This window comes from Metarhizium brunneum, chromosome 3 (genome assembly GCF_013426205.1).
Source record: "Metarhizium brunneum chromosome 3, complete sequence".
NCBI classification, from domain to species: domain Eukaryota; kingdom Fungi; phylum Ascomycota; class Sordariomycetes; order Hypocreales; family Clavicipitaceae; genus Metarhizium; species Metarhizium brunneum.
Window position 1 is genome coordinate 2,307,316 of NC_089424.1, and position 25,360 is coordinate 2,332,675.

Genomic DNA, 25,360 nt, shown 5'->3' on the forward strand with positions numbered 1-25,360 from the left:
GAAACAATAGGTTATAGGGCCTGATACCGGGGCACCTTTGTTTCATGACTCAAAGCAGTTCTCGCAAGTTATGCCATGTATACAGCTATTTCAACACTGGCAGCCAGCCCTTTCTTCGTACGAAACCTTGAACACGCTCATCACGCATGATATCCCCGCCTGTTCGGGCAGTCACGACACTACGTTCGTGTTCGACGCCTCGTACGTAAAAAGGAAAGCTTAGCCTCTGCATTGCGTCTTTTTCGCCTCTTGTATCGGGTGTGGAGGCGGAAGAAGCCGACGTAGACGGAAGCTGCCAAACAGTCTTGCCCCCTTGCAACCGTTCCTGGAACCCGCATGCTTTTCTGTCCAGCGAGAGATACCATTTCCTCTGGTGAATGCTACCAATGGTGTTGGAAGCGCCTGGGTAGGCATTTGTTCGTCGAATCTCTGCGTCTTCCAGCTCCTGCAGCTCCGCCTCTAGAGCTATCCGGGATACCTCTTGGCCGTCGGGTTGTCTACCCTTGGGAACGAGGGTAGTCTCCTCGTCCTCGTCGTCCTCGTCCGCAACGTCGCCAGAGTCGGAACTCGTCTCCGGGTCGGCTCGTTTGACTCTCCTGCGCTTGGTCCTCGGCGCCCTGCTGCTTTTTGCCCTGCCCTCCGCGTCCTCCCTCTTGGTGAGCCGCATGTTCAAAATATAAGTCTCTGGCAGCTTGGATCCGTGTAGCTGAAGCCGTATCTTGCGGTTGTGAAACGCCGCCTCTAGCAGCTCCTGCTGCGGACGCTCCTCGTCGTCTGGACTCGGCTGAGAGGAGGGATCTGCTCTAGGCGCATGCTTGCTCCTCCTGGGGAGAACGGTGTAAGTCCCCGTGTCCCAGATTAAGAGGGAGCCCGTTTGCGGGGATGCCGTTTCGATGAGGTGGTTCCAGAGGGAATGGATACGCGTTTCGGTGGCGTTGCGGTTGAGACGGGTGCTGTTTGGGTCTCCGGGGGGACCGTACATTATGGCCCAGGATACGCTGCTGCTGGGGTTGATTTGCAGGCGTAGGTCGTAGTGTAGGCCGGCGATGGGGTGGTCGTGTTGGTGGATGACGAAGTGGGAGGATTGGCTCGTGAGAGAGCCTGCGTAGAGGGAAGCGTAGCTTGGGATGGGGAGGAGCGGGGCCGGGCAGGGGAGGACGTGGTTTTCTAGATGCGTTGTGAAGTGGGCGAGGGGGTTGGCGATGTGGGCTTTGCCGGATTCTATGGCTGCTGTGGTGGGTGGCGATGGTTTGTTGGTGGTGGTGTTGCATTTTGGCGATGATGGGGCGTTTGGGGGAGAGGACGGGTTCGGGGGCTTGGGCGGAGAGAGGGTCCATTGGAGATTCCGCTTCTTGATGAATGGGTTTGGGATGAGGTCTGCGGGCTGTTTGGTTGCCATTGGGAGGGCTATCAACCTATGTGTGTGATTTCATGGTGACGGTATCCTGACTCCACCGTCGTCTACATGAAGTTGGGTTGGTATGTGGTGATATCTGATAGCGAGCTGGCTGTGGATAATTCAGAACGAGTGCCAAAGTAAAATGGAGATACTAGAGGCAGCCGAATTAACAGAAAATGAGGTATAGTTCAGAGAATGGCAGCTGTAAATGGTGCAAGCGTGGTGTTGAGGTGGTTTGAATTATGTAAGCAATTGGTGTTTTAGGCACGTATTGAGATGGCTGCTTTCGCCACTAGGCAAGTGGAAACTCATCATCTCTTCTCCACGCTTAGAGTAGATCATTGATAGTAGGTAATTAGTCGTTATTACACACACTATTTTTAAGCAACGCATTTGAATCCGCTAGGTCCCTGGCACTTGGACACCTACGTAGCCCTTCTTCACCTAGTCCTCACATGCCTCCCAGCAAGTGATATGGTTGGTACAGAAGAAGAAAGAAATTTATTTCGTGAGAAAAGTGAAAAGAAGCCTTTTTGGTCCTGGTCTTCATGCATGCGTGAACCACTCAGAAAGGCACTAGTGGGATAATGCCAGGGACAGCTGGGTTGGGCAAGTTGCAGGCTGGATGCCCTCACGACATGCATCAGCGGTGCAATGCTGAATGAGACACGGAGTCTTCGTCTGCCGGCAGCCAGAGCCTGATGCTCATTTTGCCCTTTCCAGAGATTTGACGGACACACTCGTCCTCCATGACGCACCCACGGCCAGGCCGGAGCCACGGCCAAACAAGTGTGGGTGAAGATGCCGAGGCACAGAACCAATGGAGCAACGTGAGCGGCCAAAGACGGCGTATGTCCCACTTTTCTCTGCCTCTCTTAAGTCTTTGCATCTCGGGCCCGCGGCTCGGTCACTTGGGCGGGTCCACGGCCGGTGAAGTGGCAGCACTTGAGTAGCCAAGTCCAGTCTCGTCCCCACATCTTCACAAGTCAAACCCAGCGTTCAAGCCTTTTCACCCCAGATTTCCTTATACCGTCGCTCAAATCCACCCTTTGTCTCCCCTCTCCCCGATCCGTGGCCTCCCTGAAGCATCGCATTCATCCTTCCATCTGGGAGTCGATTGTCCTTCTTCGCACACAAGTCTGGCCAGTTTTGCCCTTTTGCTGTCAACTCTGCCCTCTCTTGCATATTGGGAGCGCGTCGAGCTTCTTGTCCTCGGGTCGCTCCGAAGTCGCCTCGGAGCTCGCCAGAGGCAAACAACGGCCTTGACGCAGCTGCGACAAACTCGGCCGTTTGTGCTTCGCAACTCAACTCGGGATACACCTCTCTTGTCCATCCTTTTCTCCTTAATAATCACATAATCCGCGACCATGGCCTCGCCCCCCAAGCCTTGGGAGCGGCCTGGCGCTTCTGCTGCTGCCTCCAGTACGTATTCTTTGTCTTGACGCCCGCTGCGTTCTGACATTCACATGCTAACCACTTGTTCGCCAATAGCTCCTATCCCTTCTACCACAGCCGCATCGCCAGCCGTTGCTGCGAGCGCTGCTGCCGCTTCTTCTGCCGCTCCTCCTGTTCCCGACCGCCCTTCTTCCCTCGCCTCCGCCGTTAATCAGAATGCCTCAGCGTACAGCCGCGTGGGCGTGGGCGCCATGGGCATGGGTGCCTCACCATACAGTGCCTATGGCAGTGCGTATTCATCACCGTACTCAAGTCCGTACTCACGGTTTGGCGGCATGGGTGGATATGGCGGTGGCATGTATGGCGGCTATGGAGGTTACGGCGGCGGCGGCATGTACGGGGGGATGTATGGCGGCGGCATGGGCCCCAACGACCCCAACAGCTTAACCAATCGCTTCAGCAATGGAACTGCAGCTACCTTTCAGATGTTGGAGGGTATCGTAACTGCCTTTGGCGGATTCGCCCAAATGCTTGAGAGCACATACATGGCCACACACTCAAGCTTCTTTGGTATGCTCACCTCACACACAGTCTCTCACCCTCATCTTGATATCACGTCACTGACGCGGCCACAGCCATGGTATCAGTCGCCGAGCAGTTCGGCAACCTTCGCGATACTCTGGGCTCCATTCTTGGCATCTTCACACTCATACGCTGGATCCGCACGCTCATCGCCAAAATCACGGGTCGGCCACCCCCAGCAGACGCAACCGCTCTCACACCCGCCGCCTTTGCCCGCTTCGAAGGCCGTCCTGGCCCCGATGGCACCTCGGGTCCCGCCAAGGCTTCTCGTAAACCTCTGTTCTTCTTCCTCGCCGCAGCATTCGGTATCCCCTATCTCATGTCCAAGATGATCCGCACCCTGGCTGCCTCTCAAGAAGAGGAGGAGCGCCGCCTACAGCAACAGGCCCTCGAAGCACAACAACCCGTTGACCCGTCCAAGCTCGAATTCTGTCGCCTCATGTACGACTACCTCCCCCAGGGCAACAACACGTCCATGGAACTCGAAGCACGAAAAGGCGATCTCGTTGCCGTTCTCACAAAACACGATCCCGCAGGCAACCCTAGTGAATGGTGGCAATGCCGTTCTCGCGATGGCCGCCAGGGCTACCTCCCCTCCACCTATCTCGAGGTGCTGAAGCGTCCCGGTCAAGACGTCAAGGCGATCAAGGCCGCGTCTAGCGACTCTAGCAGAGCAAATTCAATCACGACTGCGTCTGAGAGCCTGCAGGAGGGCAAGAAGGAGTATGCTACCGCTGATGGGATGCAGCGAAGCCATTTTTACTCGTAAAGGGCAAGGGAGTTTAATGAAAAATAAATACCACGCATTGTTACATCTTTTCATTTATGTGTCCAAGGGCACGTTTATATGGGCATTTGGGTATGGTACAGGTTTCGCATGTTATAAGGACGTTTGTTCTCACATAGTCTACTGTTGAGCGCGGGCAAGCGTTCATTTATCAGGATAAATACAACGTATCATAATACAGAAAGCTATCCTTGTACCATGTGCTTTGATGCAAATTGATTGTTCAATTCAATTGCATCTACTGCCGATGACGTAAACAAGAGTCACTGCGTTGTCTATGGTATTTAATACCACGTTTTCAAGCCAGCATTCCGCCCTCCTAATATGCCAAACAATATATGCGATAGGGTCATCGGATTCGTTACATTATCAGTCGTTAGCTATAAGCCACACCATGTAAAAACTTTACCGTAACCCGCGCTCCCATCAATTCGCATCCCCCTCACAGCCGTCTCGCCCCTCCAGGCGCGCAATATAGCCCTTGAAGCTCGAGCTCATCTCTACAACGGCCTCCAAGTGGCTCGCCCGTATGGTGACGACTTCATCCCCTTCGTCTTCAGCCTCGCTCTCTGCCAACGCCAACGCCGTCTGCATCGCGTTCCGAATCTCCCTCCCATTCAACCTCAGCAATTGAACGCCCGCATGATGGAAGACGTAGTCTCTCGCCGCTGCAGAAACATGAATCTTCCCGTCTGAATCGCGCACAAGTCTCTCGAAGCTATGTGCCCAGATGCGCTCCCGGTTCTCGTTGCTGAGGTTCTTGTAGTGCAGCGCGACATGGATCCGGCTGAGGAACGCGGCGTCGAAAGACTGCACCCGGTTGGTGGTGAGGAACAATACGCCGCGGTAGTATTCCAGTGCGCGGAGGAAGATGGACACCAGGCCGTTGCGGGCAACGTCGCTGGCGGTCCGGTGCTCCAGGTAGACGTCCGCCTCGTCGAGGAGGACGAGCGCGCCGTAGCGCTGGCCCAGCGCGAGGAAGTAGGCCAGGTTCTTCTCCACGTCGTCGAGAGAGCTGAGCAGGTCGCCGGATGTAAGGGCCATGAGGGGCCGGTTGGAGAGCTCGGCGATGCATTCTGCCGTTGAGGTTTTGCCAACGCCTGGCTGGCCGTGGAGGAGGAAGATGCGGCCTTCGCCTTTATTCTTGATAAAGTCGTTTCCCCAGGGGGAGAGCTTCTTGTTGACAGAGGCGGCAAAGCGGCTGATCAGGGCTTTGACGGTGCGCTTTATCTTGTCGTCTAGTACGAGGTACTTGAATGCTTCTTTGTCCTGTTTGATATCCGAGAGATTGGAGACTTGGAAGATGCCCCAGCGGCGGGAGGCCATTATGAAGCCGGGTATGAGTCCGCTGCAGACGACATAGAAGAGGTCGGTTGTGGGTGTTTCGTCGATGGCAGGGATGACGGGTTTGAACTCATGGAACATAACTTCTTCAGGGTGATGTTCTCGGTTGGACATGCAATGACGGCAGGCACAACGAGGGGGAGCCTGTGGAAGTTGATTCAAGTCCCATTGGTTCTCTGGAGGTGGTGACCTTGGACGTGTTAATCTTGGTTGGCATTGTAGTTGCTGCTTCATGTCGGGGCAGTATTCGCCAAACCCGGGCGAGTCGCAAATGACACGTCCTGATACAAGTCCCTTTTGAGTATCCTTGATGTGTATGCCTTCATCGACGAGCTCGCCGTTGTATTGCTTGGAGGTGGGCTCTTTGAGAAGTTCCCAAAGCAATTTCCCTTCTTCGATGAGCTTCTGACGCAGGGGCATCCTTGGCTTCTTCCCATCTTGGCCTTGCAGGTCGTCCATCCAATATTCTTCAGGGACCACTGCGAGGCTAGTGATTGGGACTTCACCCTCCCACATCTCTACCGAGAACTTGGTAAATTCCCGGACAAGGGTGTTACCGCGCGCTCGGACAAACCATACATATACGTCGTATCGTCCGTCCAGAGCCCTCGGGGGCATGATGCCACTGACAATGTAGGCGGACCACTTCCCGTGCATTTTGGCATAGACGACCTGACCGGGCTTGAACAGGGTCCAACACCACTCATGCGTGGTGACTGGATTGTGAAGTTTGTGCCGAGCTTCTTCGTCACGTAAGTCAGGTCCAAAAGTGGCATCTAGAAACTGCAGCAGCACATCAATGTGGTGAGACGTAGTCGTTTTGTACACTCCGTCGTGTGTCGATGGCTGGTTACTACTGTAGGCAGCCAGCTCCCGCCAATGATGGTACGATACATAATACGGTGCGTCAATGGTTACTGGCGAGGTTTGGAGATGAATGCTCGGATAGTATGCTACCACGGCTCTTAGAGCGTTTATGAGGTACTTTGAGTGTATGATGATGTGTGAGCGATTTCCGGAGACTCCACTGGCCTCATGGCTACCGTAGTTGATTCCGTTGTATACGATTGGAGGCAATGGCGGCGGCCAGATCGGGACATACGGACGTACGCTGTGCGCATACGGTTGAGAGATGGCCGGGCTGGTCTTTCAGCAATGATTCGATTGACGACTTCAATGACCGGTTGTTCGCCTGACCATCCCTGATCTTGAAGAGGACTCTCTTGGTAGTGATCCGACTGTCAAGCCTGTTTATCAAAGGGCTTGTCGCTTTGAAGGTCTATATTATTGCATCAGTGGAGCCCTTCCGGGCGGAATGAAAGGGATATATGCCCTTACGGTTTACGACTTGGTTTCGCATGTCTAATAGATGGAGTGAGTAGACGACGTCAGGGACTTTGCCGTCTACCCTTAATGTGGAAGGCTTCCCCAATGTAGATTGCATCTTTATCCTCCCAACCTCGTCCGAGTTGACGCTGGAGACTGATTCGATATCTTGGATATCAATGCCGACTGTGGGCATTTTGGAAACGCTAGAGGAGGAAATGAGATAATGTAGCAAAACAAGGGGGAAAATGAAGCTCTCCTTCGTGTTGGGAGAAATGGTGATGGATTTGGAGGATGAAAATATACGATGGTGAGGGGAAGGAAGTAAGCACTTGAATATGTACTCACGCAAGATAACGCAAAGGCTGTAAACGAATTCACGCCATGCATGTCAAAAGCGGTGCACGACAAGACAGTGGAACGGTCAATTCCATCGCAACTCTGATACCACAGGGGGGCAGGGCGAATTTTACGACTTGAGGCGTTGATGAGGCATTTTCTGGTAATGTCTGACCCAATCTACTTGAACACGTATACATGCTTCGCGCCTGCTCCCGCCCCCATTGGGAGCATTGGGATATAGATTTGCGGATCATGTTGCTCTTGGTTATCAAGTGCGACCTCAAGTCAGACAATCCTGCAGGTAGGCGAGGCATGTCATGTCCGCCCGCATGAAGTATGGCTGGTGACCAGTAGTCGAGGGAATTATTAAACTTGGCTGGTTGTATATAAAGGTGTATACTCCGTACGTATGTTTGATACAATGGTCAAAGTGAGGCGACACTGGTCTGTTGGTTGGTCCAGCAGCTACATCGGGTAGTCAGTAGAGTCGTCAGATCTCCAGCTTGCAGCTCCGTCTTCGTAATCATCGCATGCATCCAGTTACACATGAGTATCACATAGTGTCTCCTGGAAGCAATGCAGCCGAGCCAGCCGAGCAGCCGAGCCATTGGTAGGACATAAGACGCCGGCGAGTCTTGGATATTGACGAGAAGAAGCATCCATCATGTATTTCGCTAGGCTTCACGTACCGTCGAAGCCATTTGAGGGTGATATTTTCTGGCCATTGAATTTTTCATGTTGAAATAAAGATGGTTGGAGATAAAAGCATGTGTAGCAGATAAGATCCTGTTGAGTTGGTGTTATGTTGATAAATGATATGTTACTTTATGGCGGTGAGGGTGTTATTCATACTGCCGTCATAAAGGCAGCCAACATTTTCACACATCGTTATGTATGTTACTGACAGGCGGACGAATAGGGTTGGATTTCGGGTGATATGTAATTCACAGCGCCTTTCTCCGCGTCGATAACTCAAGGGAAGTTGTTTTCTTCACTCCCACGACGCACCTCCATCGTATCTTCTACAACCTAGCCGTCGATCGCCATGACAAAAAGCATGCGGTCGGACATAACGCTTGCGTCCCTCAAGGCTGTTTGTCCTGGAGGTGGATTGAGGCAGATTGGAGGCATTGAGTGCTTGGAGAATCCTTGGGACAGTTCATCTGTTGATCTGTCAAGTAAAGAACAAAATTTTACTCAATGCACCGCACCGCAGTCTCGAAATCAGGAGGTGATGTTGCACCAGACGTAGAAATAGTACGTTTGGAGGAGCCGGAGAGACTGATGACGGGCACCAACTTCGAGGTGACTATCCAGGGCGAGGACAACTGATAGCAACGATGAGGGGGTAGTTCTCTTCTCCCACCCAGTTCAAGAGCACGCTGTTTGAATAGCTAGTGACCAGTACAGTGGTCAGCCTGGCAATAGACAGACTGATTTGAGAGGGATTCTCAAACAGGGCTGCAGGCAGCTAATATCAATCTTAATAAGCCGGAATCGTCGAGCCCCAATCCGATTGGGAAATGAGATGCTGAGGGGGAAAACGATCAACGCCTAGGAAGTCAAAGAGGGTTTGATATATTGATATACTCAGTCCCGGAGTGCAAACCAGGCCTTGTCACCTTTCTCATACTATGCTTGGTAAACATCGTCTCCTGGCCGAATCGCGTCATCCTCCATCAGATTAGTTTGGCCCGCGTGTAGTACCGCCGTTGTTTTCGTTTTGTCACGGTTTGTAGGAATGGGGATGAATCATAACAGCAGGTGGTATTTGTAACTGAAGTTGCTCGATTGTGGAACCACGTCCACGACCTAAACCAACCGAAAACCTCGAGACTCTGTTGTGGAGTTCCTCGCTGGCTGTCAAAGTGTAAGAACTGACGATAATACGATGTGTTGACTCCGAATATGAAAGATGCTGGATGAGGAGTAGATATAACCTGAGGCCCTTCGAATTCTGTTGATGTGTGGGAATTGTTCTCTGGCCCCTGGTTGCGAAATTTTGTAGGTTGTTAGCAAAAGCGCCCACTCCCATGCTGTAGGTTTGCCTCATCATCAATGCTAATCGATGTGTCCCTTATTCATTGGCCAGCTGTGGTCAAACATCATGGAGCTCGATCCATGAATACTTGGCCGGACGATACCCGGGCATAGGGGGTCAAGTCGCTTATTTGTCAGTTGCGCATACGACAGACATGTTCAGTCTTGCTCATGAGGCTGTGCTTCTAGCAGTTGACGCAATATTGCTGGCGTGCGCGAGAAGAAACTTGCAGCAGGTGAGAGTAAGCTTGCAAGCCTTTGTCCAACCATCGTCTTGCGCAATTCCTAGCTTGATGCTCACTTCTCCAATCTTATCACCCTCGATTTTGTATGGAAGAGAAAGTGCATTTAGTGACTGCTGAGTCTGCCGTTGTACGTGTGCACCCAATTGCCTCACCAACTCGAGAAATGCAACCATGGCATTATCAAATTTGCGGTGCATGAATGTTAGACCTAATGGCATGTCTCCGGAGCTGTATAGCTCTAAGACATGCTTCTTTGGGGGTGCTTGCATGGCTCTCGAGCCAAGGCGACTCGAAGATGGGCTGGGAACGTCGTATCGAATGATCTTGGACGTGCTCCCCATCGGTTGCGGATCGTAACCGTGGAATCTGTAGTCAAGCTTTTCAGCCACAGTAACAAGTAGTAGCAGGGCGTGACCCCAGGCTGCGTTGATCTCTGGCCAGTCCACGGGCTTATTAGACAGCCTTCCAAGTCTAAGCCCGTTTATGGTGGCAAAACTTCCATCGTGGCTGATGCAAAACGTGTCGTTATAGACGTTTGATCGCTGAAGCTTTTCGAGCAGCTGGGAGTCATGACTGTATTTGGCGTTAATGCTGTCTCGTTCTGACTGGAAATCGGACATTTTCGCAGCGAAGGCATTCCGCCCCCTCCAAAAAATCTCCTCTTCTTTATCTAGCTGGCGGGATTCTTCTTCAAGGGCTAATATCTCCTCGTCGAGAACATCCTTTTCCTTCTCCAGCCGTCGTAACTCGTCCATGGCAGCGACTCTATCCTTCTCGGCCTTTTGGAGCCGCTCCTGGCGAGCCTTCATCTCATCTGTACTAGGGCGTTCAGTCTTTACTTGTCTAAGGTGCCGTACATATGCATCACGCTCCTTAGATGCAACCTCTAGCTTTCTTTGCAATCCATCAACTAGCAAATCTGTACATTCGACGCAAACCGGGTGGTCGATATCGGATCTTGCGGAAAGAATTTCAAACAGTCTATTGATTCTATCCATCTCGTCACCTCGTGAAGACTGTTGGCTGGTGGAAATCGATTCTTGCGTGGAGCTTGGTCTTCTGGCCAGCGCCGGGGCAGCTGTAGGTAACTCCTTGACGGGCGGTTGTGGATGGCCAACTTGAGACTCGGTCAAGTAGATAAATGACATAGTTGAGTCCCGTGGGTGGCCGCCATGATATCTTTTGAAGGTTGGTTGGCCCGAACTTTGCGACACCCGATCGTAAAGAGACCTTCTGGTTTGTTCTTGGGATTGCAATACAGGAGGATCGGCTTGGCGTTTCGCAGACTGTTGCGCTGTTGCTGCTGGAGGGCAATAGACAGTCAGCGCTCTGCTGAATGAAGGAAATTCAAGTAACCTTACATATAAGGAGATCATATGCGGCTGGATTGAGGCCCTCGAGGGACCCGTCCAGCTTTAGTGGCTGCCGACACTTTTGGCAGAACATGACGGTGAAATGAGAGCGGCTACAAGACCGCGACGAGCTGGTGACGGTGAGGGCTCGACAGAGACTCTATGTTAGTACTGTGACATAAGGCTAATCTTTCAAAATGGCGTGCTGAAATGATTGAACGACCGCCAAATACCAGAACATGTGGTGTGGTAGTAAATCTCGAGATGATCATCGACGTTAGGTGTATGGTGGTTCAACAAATAATACAGTGGACTGGCATGAGATGTTGGTGGCGTCATTGGTTGACTAGGGTGGTCCGTCCGCGGCTGACATGCAAGTACGGCGTAGTTAGTGCCTGCTTAGCTGTTGCTCTGGAGCTTTTGCCACTGGTTCTAGTCTTAAGTTGTTACTACTACGTAGTTGTACGATGGTAGAACAGTATGCTTGGCAAAGGAAATAAGAAGCTTACCACACACAATTCTGAACTGCGAATCCACAGGGATACATTTTCTCGAAATGTCTTCAGGTTTGGTATCCAAATCGTCAAAATCCCATTCCTGCCTTACATCGTAGCCCCAGTAGCTTTTGTATTGTACATGTTATACATTCCACCCTAGTATATTTGATCTGCATCCAGCTTCAGTTATTTCGTTCCCCCTCCTCTTCCGAAAATCGCAGACAGAGTATCCCCAAACGTAGCCTGCCCACCCGCCTTTCTCGCCTCCCTCTCTTCCTTTTGCGATGCCCATATCTGCTTGACATTCTTGGCTACGTCAGATTTGGCCTGCAAATCTGCCCTCAGCGCAGCCTCCTCCACCACTCTCTCTTCCTCCGGTAACTTGTCTAGCTTCTCCTTCCACGTTTTTTCCAGTTCTTGTGTTGGAATGACCTTTGTCGCGCTGGCCTTCGGCAGGGCAGGGTCGAATATGGGAATGGGTGTTCCGTCCTTCTTTGCTTGCTCGACGGCGGCTTCGTGTGTGATCATTCTGTCGTACAAGGTGTCGGCGTGCATTTGGATGTCTTCGTCAACCTGGGAAGGCCGGCCGGCTACTGACCCGTATCCCAGAGCTCTGAGGAATCGCTGAGAATTTTTTGGTCAGCTTGCGAAAACCGAAAAAGGGTCGTGAATGAGGAGGGGAAATTTTTGTTCCGGAACGTACGGATTGCAAAGTGTAGCACCTCTCGAACCGCCTTACTTGATTCCGACACATTTGTAGCTGGTCCTCCCAGCTGCCGTTCTTCATACAATTCACCCACTCCTCCTGCTGAATGGCGCAATTCTCTAATGCCGCACGGCCAATTGCAGCCTTGCGCTCTTTGAAACCTTCTAGGACATCCATGAGCTTGTCGTGGTCGCTTGCTGCGTCGGCTTCGATTTGCGCCAACGGCCTGTAGTTCTTCCATAGATGTGCGTATCGGCCATCTTGGTATAAACTCTCTGATGGCACGGCTGATTTATTGTGTTCAGGCTCTGTTTTATCCGCCTTCTGCGCTTCGTCTGTGTGTCGCTCAGGTGTAGCTGAAGTCGAGGTTGGTGACCGATTCGGGGTATATTTTACGGGAGATTCTTTCTCGAGAAATTCGCGAAGCTTGGGGTCGAGTTTGCTTAAGGGATCAGACGGTTTATCCGACCCAAATATGGAAGGAAACCAACCCATCGTGACTTCTCTGTGTGGGTTTGTCTGTAGCTTAAAGAGTTTCCATCGCGGTGCTTGGTTGATCTGCACAAGGTACGAGAAACTTCCACAGTGTACTTTCTATATGACACTGTATAAAGTACTGTATGATGACCCCGACCTTAAATCTGCTAGTCGGCACGCGGAAGGCATTTACGTAGCAATTGGTGGAAATAATACTGATAATTGAGCCTAACAAGTAGTACTGATGTTGAGACAGATTCTGGATCTTTCAGCTCCATGCAACTACTACATAGGTGCCTTTAGACAGTACATCGAAGGATGAAGCCTGAGCATCCTGCCTGCGCCATACAGCCACCAACAATCGCGTCGACGGATGTTTGATATACCTCAATACTTTGGACATCACGTTGAAGATCCAGAAACCGGGCCGATTTGTATGTAATATTGTTGCATTCATGAAAGCCTTTTTTTATTCGTGACTGCAACTACAGGCACAACCATTTTGCCAAACAACTTCCAGAGCCCGACCCTCCAGTGGGAATGACCTATCCCCCCTGATGTATTTCACGCCAAAAATGCCAGAAGAAGAGCCCAATTTAGAACTTGCTGAATTTCTTAACCGCCTTGCCAGTTCGGGGCAGAACACGCAGGACGTTGAAACGAACCTGGAAAAAGCATTAGTATACCTACGACTCGCGTGAACTCTGAATGTCTAGCCGCATGATTCCAACGTACAGTCTTAGAAAGAGGTCGGCACTGGCCAACGGTAACCTGATCACCCTCCTCAACACGGAAAGCGGGGGAAACGTGGGCGGCGAGGTTCTTGTGGCGCTTCTCGTAACGAGAGTACTTGGGGATGAAGTGAAGGTACTCTCTTCGGATAATCAGAGTTCGGTGCATCTTGGTGGAAACGACGGTGCCGGTCAGGATACGACCACGAATGGAGACGAGACCGGTGAAAGGGCACTTCTTGTCTATCGGAGAATAGTTAGTGGGCTGTCCTGATGCGTTACAACACATCGCTGTCTCCAATCTCAATTTTTCCTTTCCCTGCGGTTCAAGACGACCTTGCTAGATAACAATTCATCGGGTTCCCCCACTTATCCTCAGATTTTGAGATCGCGAGTTCGACGTTCAGTTCGCACGTACCGATGTAGCTGCCCTCAATGGCAGTCTTGGGAGTACGGAAACCCAGACCAACATCCTTATACCATCGTCGGCCGCCCTTGCCCGGCCTGGAGCTCTTGGCCTTGGTCTTGGAGTTGAGGAAGATGTGCGGCTGCTTCTGGAACGCACGCTCCGACTGGACAGTCAACTCGGTGGCCCTGAAAATTAGTTAGCGACCGTGAATAAATATATATATATCGAGTCGATGCGTCGGATAGGAATTGTGGACTGACATCTTGAATGATCGTTCTCCGGAGAGGTGTCGTTACAAGAGGGCTGTCGATGAGGGTGGTAAGGCAAGAAGTTGTTTTGCGCGATGGAGGAGTAGGGCAATCGTTCACACACCAATTTTTGCAGCTGCCTCTCAAACTTAGGGCTTGCAAAATTTGGATTGGCCAGGTAGACGAGAGCCCCACACAACTCGCACAAGGCACTCACTGCATTACTTCACGTGATCTTTTCAATGGAAAGTACGTTTAAGCACGTGATGATTGTTTTTGGACTTCGGACTGACTCCACCGTGACGGAGGACATCGGGACCCACCCTGTCGAAGCTAGTACTAGTACGGTACCGTTGTCAAGTAAACAAACACGACGAATCGCGATTCATCATTTGGCTGTTCATGATAGCTTCACTCACCACGGCGTCGCGTCGAGCTCCAACGCGTCGTCATAATGGCACCTTCAAAGGAAACCACAGTGCCTTCGACGCGGCGAGTTAGGAAATCTGTTGGGGCCAGCACAGAAATGATGCGCACGGCGGACAAAGAGAATGCGACAGTCGATGTAGCTCGCACACTGGCTGACAATCGCAAGAAGTCAAGGAGCAAGAGTATCGGCCCTGGAGGGCTCGACGCTTTGAAACGCGGAACAGGGAATCGTCGCGCAGTGAGTATGCTACTGGTATATGAGATTTATTTGAAAGTGCGTCTAAGATCTGTGAATTTAGTCTATTGCCGCACCCGCAAAGCCGAGATCGATTCTTAAGCCAACTATATACTCCGTGCAGGAAATTCCACCTCTCAGAAACGAACGTCAGCGCATGCGACAGTTGAGTGAATCTCGAGACTCAACGAAGTCTTTAGTTTCTTCAAATGATGACAGCACAAATGGCTCCAAGGTGGCGCTCAAAACCGAAGAAGAGCAGCAAGCCGCTGCGCGAGAACGGGATGAGCGAGAGCGAAGAGACGCTCGCCGTAAGTCCTTGGCGAACAGAAGGGTGTCTTTCGCTGCTGAGGCTACGTTGCATACTTTTCACGAGATAGAATATATACAAGACTCGACTACTTCCACTGACTCATCGCGAAGAGCATCGTCAGTCGACGGAGCTGATTTGTCAGGAACAGTAAAATCGCCCGATAGCCAAAGGTCCAACAGAAGAATCTCGGGACTTCCGCCTATGAACTTTCAAAATACCGACGATGATACCCTAACATCAACCATTTATAGTTCTGACTCAGAGCCGCCTGATGCTATAGAAGAGATTGAAGAGGACAGTGGTTCTAGCAGCGACTCAGATGATGGAACTATGATGACAATAGAGACAGAAGAAGTCACTGGAACTACTGTTGCGTCTGAACGATATGGTTCTGACGAAGAATCTTCAACTCTTGATCGCGCTCTCAGGATGGCTGCGCAAAGGGCCGGTACTCAACGACTCGATGACAATGACGATGATAGACTGGATGATGGCGAAGAGATCATCCCATCTTTTGGCTGGGTAAAGAAGAGCAACCCCTCGACTTCTGCTCAAGGCGCGAGTGATTTGACTACTCAACAAGACGAAGGCGCAGATATGGACATGGACATGGACATGGATATGACAGGGGCTGTAGGACGAATTATCAAGTCGCATAATACCAGAGAATTCGATAGCCATGGGGATCTGTCTATGGATATTACCCAAGCATTGGGAGGTATCTTGTCGGAAGGAAAAGCCAAGCAAACCGGTCAAGATGACGCCACAATGGAGGCAACAATGGAATTTACAACTGCCGTTGGTGGAATTCATCAACCGCAGAATGTGTACCAGGATGAGTCGGATACGAACGAAGATTTCTCAATGGAATTCACCGCGGCCATGGGGGGCGTCCTCCCGCCAGCAAGCGCATCTAGTGCCGGTGCTGGTCGACGACATACTCTGAATCAACAGGAAGATGCCGGAATGGAAGATGCCACTATGGACATAACCGTTGGAGTTGGTAACATTATTTCCTATAATATGCACGAAGACGATCATACCATCCAAGGAGAAGAGACTATGGGTATGGATATAACGACCGCTCTTGGGGGAATTATTTCCAATGGAGATGCTACCTCCCGAAACCTCGGAAAGAGGATAATGGAGGAGGAAGTCAACAAGCCGAATAGCCCAAAGCGAGCGATTATGGCAGCTGTCTCGCAAAGGACACCAACTCGGCGAAGTTCTCGATTATCTGGAATGTCTCAAACTGCATCCCCGAAGGTTAAGCCTGAAAGTCCTGGCCTATCCGCTTTCCGTGGGAAAGGGTTGCGCCGAAGCACTGAGCCGCAGACTCCAGACACTATGTCATCTCCGCTCAGGACGCCAACGCCATCACCCCTCAAACTCTCAACACCTAAGGCCCAACCTGCATCTGTGAGGACTCCGGCACATGGAACTAGAAGCAAGAGCCCGCAGTCTACAACGCCTCTGCGTAAGGGAGTTGCCCAGTCGGGCAAGAGCCCGTCGCCATCCAAATCCTCGAAGCCAAGACACTCCTTGTTCCGAGACGATGTAAAAACTGGAGGAAGAACGCCAACTATAGTTTTAACTCCACAAACTCGTCGTTTATCAGGACTTGGGGCTGATAAAAGCGGACTTGGATCACCACAAGTAACCGCATTACTTGACAGACGCAGCTCTATCGGCGAAAGCGCTACGGACTTTGTTCCGGGCAGGCGAGAGGTTGCTTTTGAAGATCCCAAGGCGATGGAGGAAGAGATTGACAAGGAGCGCAAAGTCGAAGAAGAAAAGGAGAGCCGACAAAAGACTCTTGATCGTGAAGTTGACGGACCACAGGAAGACAGAGAGGCTACCTTCAACTTGAGAGAAATGATTAATAGCTTAAGCCCGAAACGAAATGCCTTGAAAGGAAGGAAGAGTCTTCACGTCGGCAGCGCCAAGGGTCTCCTGGGAAAGCGACCTCTAGAATTAGACGACGATGAGAATTCTGAAGAAGATGACGGAGTGAAAAGGCTTAAAGGGCATAATGCCAGTCCTGTCAAAAATGTTAAGCTACAGCAACCCCCGTCTGTAGCTGAAACTACCGGAAGACTCACTAGAGCGACTCGAAAGAGCCTTGAACATGCTGGGAGCAATACAATGCTCTCTTTTTCCTCACCACTCAAGAAAGGCCAAGCCACAACACCACGACAGCAGGGGGGTTTTCAAAATCTTCAAGATAATCAAACTATTCATGCAGTCAACTTTCATCAATCCCATGCTGGAGATTCCGAAGAGTTGGAGCGGGATGCCGACAATGAGAAGATACACCTTCAAGACTTCTTGAACATGACATCAATTCGCTTCATGGAACTGACAACAACCAAGCGACGCCTCACAGTTGCTCCCAAGAGTCTTCATGATGGCTCATGTGGCGACGGAGAGGATGACATGTCGCTTGAGCGTTGTGTCATTGCGGGTGCTTGTACTGTTCCTATGCTAGAGCTGTACCAACACTCCTGCAGAGAACTCAAGAACTACATAGCTGAAGGCCGACGCATGGTGAAGGAGATTGAGGATGAGACTTATGAGATCAATCCTCCATTATTCCGCGAGTACATGTGTGCCACGCCAGATGTCAAAGCACTTATGGATAATCAGTTCAAGAACGTCAAGACGCATGCCAGGCTGCTCAGTAAAGCGATGTGGTACGAGTGGAGGATGAAACTGCAAGAGGGCCTCAAAGAAGGCCTCATAAGCATATCCGAAGGTATGGACGCCGATGAACAAATGCTGAAGGAGAGAGAGGAGTTGTTAGCGGCAGTTTTGCCTGGTGCCCTCGAAAGACACGAACAACTAGAAGAAGAGAGTGAAAATCTGGATGAAGCAGCCAAGGAGCTTGCGGACTGTGACCCAGCTGAACTTCAGGCTGCAAGAGACGAGTTGACGGATTTGGAGGCTGATATTGAAGCCAAAAGGAGACTCATTGGGGAGCTTCGGGGCCAACTCGAATCCTCCACATCAGAAGCTGAAGAACTTGCTGCAGAGAAGCAGAGCCTTATGACCAGCATTCAACAATCCGAGAAGATTCGAGAAGCATGTCGTGGCTGGACAGGTAGTGAGGTCGAATCTCTCAAATGTAAGTTCCGCTGTCATGGATGACAACCAGACCTGAACTTCATGTACTGACTTGCAAGTAGCTCATGTGGATGCTCTTGAGGAAGAACATGGCTGGGCTGTGACGGGCCTGTCGGGTACAAGTCTTTCCATGGCTTATAAGCGAGAAATTGAAGTTGTTTTCGACGTCGCCTCTTTCCAGCCGCACCAAAAAAATTCTCGGATCGATTTATGGTATATTGGTGATAATAAGGATGGCCACCTGCAATCAAAGACGGCAGAAAAGGAGTTTTTCTTGCAGTGCATTCGAGATCACATTCGCGCTCTGCCGCAGAGTCGGACAAAGATATTGGATCTGCTGAGTATTGTTCGCAACGCTTGGGACAAGGCGCGCTTTGTGACCCTGCAGCTCCACGCGGTGAACATCACTTTCCCGACGAGCGTGACCAAGACGTCTGATTCGAGCGTTGCCGTAACCAGCTCGCTGCTGTTGACGCCACTTCGAACTAGAGTTGAGACAACGCTGCATCTTCAGGGTCATAGCGCAACCAAGGGAGTTAATGTCGAAATCTCCACGCAAGTCAAAGTTGTCTACGGTGAACACTTCAATGTTAATAAGGTGGGGGAGTTCTTGGCAAACAAGATTGGCGATAAGCTGGGAGACAAGGGGGAAGACTGGAGCGACGTGTTGATTGAACTTCGGCAAAGATTAATAGCGAGAGGCAAAAAGCAAATCTCTAGCACAACGTAGTTATGATTGATGATGGGTTGGTCAGCGGCGAAATATCTGTTGCAGGGATTCAGGAGTTTTTGGGATAGGCATACGCAACGGGGCATCAACATACAAGCGACATACCAATACTACTGTTACTATTATTCTCATCATCACATTTATTGTACCTGTTCATTCGGATGGTCCATTTGCCTCGGTGTGATGCAAGGTTGGAAGCAGTCATGTGTGAGGTGAGAGGCCGACTTGGGGACTTCCTCAGAACATCGTCTAATCTTATTGGAACATTCCGATTCATAAGCCAACCATATGGCTTTGATGCTTTGATAGAGGGTTTTGGCTATTGAGGTCTCGGCCAGGACTCAATGAGGAGCAGGCGAGTGGACATTGACATGGTAAGCATTGGACATCAATAGAACAACATTGAAGTCAAAGAAGCTCTGACCCAGCTCTCGCGCCTCTGATTGACTCTATGGAGCTCTGCACATGTGACCCTACCCGGTACCGGCGTTGTCACCTCCAAACACCAAGAACAACCACCATCCATGATTCATTGTCCGTGTTGTTTGCTGCCGCCCCTGCATTTGTGTATCCTTTGTCGGCCCGTGATCAAAGAACTTACGCAAACGCCAGCTAGACGTTCTACACTCACGCTGAACTCATCTCGAACTTGACAATCATGGCCCAATGCCCCGCGTTTCCAACGGTTGGCCCTGACAAGGCATTCCAAAGCGAGATGTGTTCTTGCATGAATATCTGCCTCTTTCTCCTCTACCGCTTCGCATTTCTCTCCCCTCCCCTTGAATATAACTTTACAACATTCACAGGCCGAAGCTATTATGAGTGTCCAGAACCTGGTAATCTCACGCAATTCTATCCTTTGACTTCGCTTGCGTCGTCTTCGCCGTTACATCTGAATACAGCATGACGTGGAACGAAGAAAGCGCCATGTTCGACGAGCTGATACGGATTGATCAGTTTCTCAACAGCCTTCACATGGACAAACCGACAGAGACCCTGCCAAGCCGAAACCTACCAAGTGAAGAAGAAATCAGCCTGCGAGCGGTTCTCCTACAAATTTTATTTGCTGTTGTTATTCGCCTTTCGTGGCTGCTTTGGAGACTCTCCATGTCCATGTGCATATGGATACTGCTTTACTTCCCCTATATCCGGTGCATTTTGAACAATCGCATTCCCTTCTTCGTTGGTCTGACTGCTTGGCTTGTGCTCCTTACGGACCACGATCCTCTCAGTTTCACGACTAGGGGCAGACCAGATGGAGTCCGGTTTACCTCAGCCGATTTGTATCAGCTGTGGTATTGGTTCGCTGCACCAATCTTATGCCGAACTGTATATCATTTCCCATGTCTTCTGAGAGACATACATGCCAAAGCCGCCCAGGATTTCAACGATGCATTCGAGGTCGATATCAGCCTATCGGAATATGTCGTCGAGTGCTACAAGCCTACACCTCCGCAGTCAGCTTTTGACCATGCCTCCCGTCTCTTGTTGCGTGAAATCAACCTCGGCAGAATCGATGCAAATATCGACAACCCAGAATATGACTGGAAAACTCGTACTCTATTACCACAAATGGACGGTGCTACACATCTGGGCTGGGATAAGTACTCCAAAATCCTCGACAAAAGGAAACAAAGACGGGCTACGTATCACAAAGGGCCTGTGGTTCACCGTTTGCGACTTGGACCCGATGGCCAACCGGCGGCCGATATAGACGGGAAAAGAAGGACACCAAGTGTATTGATTTTTGTGGAATATTCCCATACAGATAAGCCGAATTTTCTGGATCTTCTGGAACTGTCGCTTCAGAAAATGCGTAAGATGGGCACCAAGTTGAATGACCTACGAGTCCCTAGTACGTATGGGAGAGCCTTGATTGACGACTTGGGCGAGCGTTGCCGCCAGAACAACGAATGTATCAAGGTTTCCGGTATATCATTGCCTGATTTGACTGTTGAGGCCCGTCTTGGCAAGGGAGCAAAGTTCTTGTGGTCTACCGAGATTCCGGACGATCAGAAACAAGACACAGCATATGTGCGTGCTTCTGAGGAATTAGAGCTTTCGCCTATTTATGCGGCTAATAATGAGAAAAATGAGCTGACAGCTGATGATTATGGGAAGAAAGAATATGTAGGCAGCCCTGAAACATCACTTACTACAGATGAAGAGATGCGAAAGGGGCCGATCACGTTGAAGACCGATCATACACAAGAAGAAGATACCATGGCTGCTGCTGGAACAGCCATAGAAGAACACTGGCGTGTCTCTGAGATGGACCCCGACGTGTTGGATGGCTTGCCAAAAGATGTCCAGATCTTACCCCTGGCAGAATGCCAGCTAACACCAAGCCCTACAGAACAGGAACAGCCCATACTCGAGGAAAATCACTCCAAAATCAGGTACGGCTCAGAAGAGACCTATAGATCTCCCGAAAATGGAGCTGTATCCATCGAGGACCACCAAACGGATCCCGACAGGTTCCAATATACCGCACAGAAACCATTTACCCCTCCCGCAGAACCCGATTTCGCACTCAGGTCTGCTCCCCCTGCGCTCAGGGATGATAGAGATGTAGATGAGGTTATAAAGCCAGGGGAGATACAGATGACCATACAGATACAGCTGCCAGGTACGCCAGAATCTGAGCCAACCGCCGAAAATTTACAAATTACGGTCAACGATGGTTGTGACTCATTCGAAGATGATGCCAATTTTAAATTAAACGCTTCAGCACTAACTGAGATAATATCGCAAAGCAATCCACGGTCTGATTCGAATGACAAAGAGAGAGACGAAGCCTTCTTCCAACTCTGGGAGCCCATTACCCAGGAAGATGGGGACCAAGATATGGAAGACTTCTTTGAGCCTGAATTCCAAGAAGAGAGCGATGAAATGAATATTGATTCTCACGAAGATTGCGACATGTTTGATGGGCTATATCCGGATGTGTCTCGGGGCGAAGAATGGTGTCCATATGAAGATACCATAGCCATGGATACGGATGATATGGAGGACCTAGTCATGGATACGGATGATGTGGAGGATCCAAACTTTCAGCAAGACGTCGAAATGATTAATTTTTTTGATGTTTCTAAACTGGAAACTATGGATATGCAAACACCGGGGGTAGCTGATCGATGGGTTCAAAGCGTCACATTAGCTGGAATATCGGATGATCAAGCCGCTGCCTACACGATGTCTCAGCAGACGCCTACCCCAATTGACTCATGCAACTTAATGCAGGCCATGAAAATAGCCGATTCTGATCCCCTGACGAGCCATGCGAAACTAGAAAGCGCTGAAGCTGTTATTATGGGCGAGATTGACACGGTCAGTCGAGGTAGCCAAGTTGCCGACTTAAACGATGAAATCGAGTTTTTTTCGGGGAATGGTGATGAGGAAGAAACCATGTCTGCTGTACAAAACACCGAAATTCATGAAATCAAGGAACCAAGGAAGATATTTCATAACCTCGACACCATTATCTCACTGGCATCAGCCACTCAGCGAATGAAGCCGGTTTTCAAACAGTTGACCAAAGACCAGCTTCGATTTTCAAGAAATTCAACGCCAAGAAGACGAAAAGCTGAAAAGAGAACTGGTGGCAGCATACAATGCAGATTCTGATACACAGAACGTCATAGGCGCACTGGAAGAAAAGGAGAGCGAGGTAGATATATTCTCACATAACTGTAAAAACCTATCCGATGGTCCGGTAAGCAATGACGAGGTAGTCGAAGGAGGCCCCTCGACCAATAGCTCAGACCGTCCAGACAATCCCGTTATGTTTCATGGCGACGATACAACAGGAAAGAAGTGTTTTAAGACACACCAGGATGGAGAGGCAGAAACAGACGAGGAGGAAATATGTACCTTGTTCACGAGGAGGCAAGGTTGGCGATATTGCGGCAGAATCTCAGGACCAAATGCCTCCATTTGCTCCACGAACGAGCCGTCGTCTAGACCATGAAAATGAACCTGACCAGGTGTCGCAGCCATTCTCTCAAGAATCCTCGGGTTCTTCGCTTGCACCGAAATCAACTCCGGAACAGAAGAGCCGAGAAAATTCCGTTGAAATCTCCAAAGAACATGGGAATGAATCGTCCTCCACATAGAGTGATACGCCAAAAGAGCCAAAGGATAAGGCGCACAGAGAGCTAGTCGTTCCAGTGGCCATAGGTCGTCCCGTGCTTCCCAGTGGGAGCGTCATCAACTCTACCACATCGCAGGCATCAACACATACACCGGAGCCGGGCCAAGAAGCCCCTGCTCCCCTCAGAATGGGTGGCCTTAGTTTCCCAGCCGGCAACCCTATGCACGATGGTTCGCCTACCAACCTATTGCTGGTCCGAGCACTTCAACCATTCTACGACCCAAGTTACCAGGACCTTCCGAAACTAGAGGACTAGAAAGAGTGAAGAAGACTTGTATGAAGGCTAAACGCCGACCACCCAGACTATTCCACGACAAGACAGGAAGAGCTCCTTCAACCCCGCATGGAACTCGGTCCATGGGTTCCATCGAGAGAGATGGACAGTTGAGATCGTCTGACGGAATGAAAAGTCTGAATCGGCTGTCCTCGACCAGTACACGAGCAGCCGAGGGGATGGAGCCGAGGGGATGGGTAACGCGGACCAGAGAAGACCGATAAAAGTGATTCCAATAAAAAAACTTATAGCTAAGTATACAGCGGACACAGAGAGTGAGAGCCCGGCTGATCACACGCGAGGACATTGAAAGGGCCTCAGGGTTGCTTTATGCATAAATACGGCACTATCGGCACTCTATAACGATGCACCTGCATTCATTACATCCATACGGGACTTCTGAATCTTGTACGCCGTTACCTATGCTTAACCTTGGTCCAGCCATTCGTTCCAGAGCGAGGAGTCGACTTTGCGTCGGTAGACTTATCCGTAACATTTCGAGCATTTGTAGCACTGGCGCCAGTCCCAGGCAAGTCTTCCACTTTCCAGGCATCATCATCTAGAACTTCCCAGTCTGGAGCTGGCGCGTCCCCAATAAGCTTCTTCTTTAGTTTATCTGCCAGCTTCATCGGACTTGGCAGCTTGAAGCTTCGAACCAAATCGGTGCCCTCATAACTACCTAGAAAGTAAAATGTCCCACCATGGGAATATCGACCGAGCCAGTTTCCCTGGCTTTCTTCTTCCACTTCCTCGCCATTCGGCCCCCAGCCCGGGACCTTTACATTAATAGGATTAAAATCATGCGCCTGGGCACTCATAAGGAAGCTGTATAGATTACGTCCCATGTTGCAAATGTCGTCAAAGTTGCTCGAATCACCCACAGACACACCTTGGCAGTAACATAGCCAAGCTATGTTGTACGCTAAGAGAGTAACGCCTTCAAGAAAAAAAGAATAAGTTGACGGATCCTCCTTTAGGAGCTGTGTCAACGACTTGTCGACAAACAGTGGCCTTGGTCTCGGAACCCGTTGAGAGTCCGTTTCCCGAGAGTGAGGTTGTAAAGATGTCCCCGAGAAACTGGGGAATGAGACGTGAGAGTGCTGATATGAATTGTTGAGATTAAAAATGGTCGGCCGAGGGTAATCTCGGTGTGGGAGCGTTATCTCAGCCGGCAGCCTAATAGAGAGATAGTGACACACAAGCATCAAAATATGAGCTACATGAGCAAGAGAGGTGGATATAACCTCTGGAGCGTAGGCTGCAAAATGTCAGTCAAGTTCTTCCTCTTGGTCGGGCAAGACCTCAGGGCCTAATGAGAAGACACGTTCGATTGCACATACAATCCATAGAAGCCAAATCAATGACAGGCACTCTGCCAAGCTGGTACTCGTATCGACTAGACCCCGCCTTCTTCGTTCTCTTGAGTCCGTATAGTCTGATGGCTTGAGTACAAAGAAACGCCCGAGTGTTGGCAGTGGCTTCAGCTCTCTGAGCCCATCGAAACCTGGCCACTTTGGTCGATTTATCCAACTCTTGTTGCTGCATTACTCGACGTTCGGCCAACCCGTTTGAAACGGATGCCAAGTCGGACCTTCTGCGAGCCAACGCCGCCTTTCGCGTTCGAATTTCTTCTCTGGCTGCCTGTATCTCTTCCTTTAATTTGTTGGCTGAAGCGAGGATGTGATCTGTCCGATCCTCTTCTAGGCGCTGCATTGCCTTTGACTGCTCGATGTCGCTAAGGCTGTTCTTACTTGAGCCGGCATGGAATTCATTGACCTGCCCCTGGAGACTTTCGTTCTCCAAAAGAGCTTGCAAACCATTTACGCGAAGCTCATACAAGCTATTGCGAGCATCGACCGCGCAGAGAAATGGTAGCTTTTGGGCATCATGGTCCCGATGGCAGATGTGGCACTCCATTCTGAAGTAGGAGTCCTCGTCTCCCGCCACCTGCTGTGAGAGAGGTCGTCACGGACTAGATAACGGCTGCATTTGGACACGGCTGACGGAGTGCTGAATGAGCAAAAGGTGGAGAGTTTGCCTACTTGCGTGCGCGCGATGCTCATGAGCTGCTAAACGGATGACTGGAATTTTCACTTGAAGCGGTCACGGGATGAGAAGTGAAGGACAAAGGCATGGTGTGCAGGTCAAGTACCGGATGACGCCACAAGGTAGGCACGACCTGGTGTCCTGCGGTGGTGGTGCAGCGGGGAGTTTGGTCGCTCT

The 25,360-nt window shown here is 50.5% G+C and overlaps 10 protein-coding genes across 10 annotated transcripts; 3 read left to right on the top strand and 7 right to left on the bottom strand.

Moving 5' to 3' along the window:
- Positions 1 to 85: 85 nt before the first annotated feature.
- On the bottom strand, positions 86 to 1,399 carry G6M90_00g059550 (uncharacterized protein; the record flags this gene model as incomplete). The annotated part of the gene is made up of 1 exon (XM_014689039.1): positions 86 to 1,399. The coding sequence occupies one exon, from the start codon at positions 1,397 to 1,399 to the stop codon at positions 86 to 88; it is 1,314 nt and encodes a 437-aa protein (XP_014544525.1).
- Positions 1,400 to 2,766: 1,367 nt separating this feature from the next.
- PEX13 (Peroxisomal membrane protein PAS20) lies at positions 2,767 to 4,145 on the top strand (the record flags this gene model as incomplete). Its single annotated transcript, XM_014689040.1, has 3 exons — positions 2,767 to 2,821; positions 2,891 to 3,364; positions 3,430 to 4,145. 3 exons carry the CDS (start codon positions 2,767 to 2,769, stop codon positions 4,143 to 4,145), a joined length of 1,245 nt encoding a protein of 414 aa, XP_014544526.1.
- Positions 4,146 to 4,589: 444 nt separating this feature from the next.
- On the bottom strand, positions 4,590 to 6,164 carry G6M90_00g059570 (uncharacterized protein; the record flags this gene model as incomplete). Its single annotated transcript, XM_014689041.1, has 1 exon — positions 4,590 to 6,164. One exon carries the CDS (start codon positions 6,162 to 6,164, stop codon positions 4,590 to 4,592), a length of 1,575 nt encoding a protein of 524 aa, XP_014544527.1.
- A 584-nt stretch (positions 6,165 to 6,748) lies between these two features.
- G6M90_00g059580 (uncharacterized protein) lies at positions 6,749 to 7,029 on the bottom strand (the record flags this gene model as incomplete). The annotated part of the gene is made up of 2 exons (XM_066130682.1): positions 6,749 to 6,786; positions 6,846 to 7,029. 2 exons carry the CDS (start codon positions 7,027 to 7,029, stop codon positions 6,749 to 6,751), a joined length of 222 nt encoding a protein of 73 aa, XP_065986656.1.
- A 2,355-nt stretch (positions 7,030 to 9,384) lies between these two features.
- Positions 9,385 to 10,608, bottom strand: VPS30 (Vacuolar protein sorting-associated protein 30; the record flags this gene model as incomplete). The annotated part of the gene is made up of 1 exon (XM_014689042.1): positions 9,385 to 10,608. The coding sequence occupies one exon, from the start codon at positions 10,606 to 10,608 to the stop codon at positions 9,385 to 9,387; it is 1,224 nt and encodes a 407-aa protein (XP_014544528.1).
- An 887-nt stretch (positions 10,609 to 11,495) lies between these two features.
- Positions 11,496 to 12,510, bottom strand: G6M90_00g059600 (uncharacterized protein; the record flags this gene model as incomplete). Its single annotated transcript, XM_014689043.1, has 2 exons — positions 11,496 to 11,933; positions 12,013 to 12,510. The coding sequence occupies 2 exons, from the start codon at positions 12,508 to 12,510 to the stop codon at positions 11,496 to 11,498; spliced, it is 936 nt and encodes a 311-aa protein (XP_014544529.1).
- A 578-nt stretch (positions 12,511 to 13,088) lies between these two features.
- Positions 13,089 to 14,193, bottom strand: RPS11B (40S ribosomal protein S11-B; the record flags this gene model as incomplete). Its single annotated transcript, XM_066130683.1, has 4 exons — positions 13,089 to 13,157; positions 13,228 to 13,466; positions 13,642 to 13,817; positions 14,174 to 14,193. 4 exons carry the CDS (start codon positions 14,191 to 14,193, stop codon positions 13,089 to 13,091), a joined length of 504 nt encoding a protein of 167 aa, XP_065986757.1.
- Positions 14,194 to 14,334: 141 nt separating this feature from the next.
- On the top strand, positions 14,335 to 18,710 carry spc7 (Kinetochore protein spc7; the record flags this gene model as incomplete). The annotated part of the gene is made up of 4 exons (XM_066130684.1): positions 14,335 to 14,547; positions 14,609 to 14,855; positions 15,006 to 17,981; positions 18,043 to 18,710. 4 exons carry the CDS (start codon positions 14,335 to 14,337, stop codon positions 18,708 to 18,710), a joined length of 4,104 nt encoding a protein of 1,367 aa, XP_065986889.1.
- Positions 18,711 to 19,613: 903 nt separating this feature from the next.
- On the top strand, positions 19,614 to 22,337 carry G6M90_00g059630 (uncharacterized protein; the record flags this gene model as incomplete). The annotated part of the gene is made up of 1 exon (XM_014689046.1): positions 19,614 to 22,337. The coding sequence occupies one exon, from the start codon at positions 19,614 to 19,616 to the stop codon at positions 22,335 to 22,337; it is 2,724 nt and encodes a 907-aa protein (XP_014544532.1).
- A 1,216-nt stretch (positions 22,338 to 23,553) lies between these two features.
- Positions 23,554 to 25,054, bottom strand: ATG14 (Autophagy-related protein 14; the record flags this gene model as incomplete). Its single annotated transcript, XM_014689047.1, has 2 exons — positions 23,554 to 24,395; positions 24,478 to 25,054. 2 exons carry the CDS (start codon positions 25,052 to 25,054, stop codon positions 23,554 to 23,556), a joined length of 1,419 nt encoding a protein of 472 aa, XP_014544533.1.
- Positions 25,055 to 25,360: the final 306 nt, after the last annotated feature.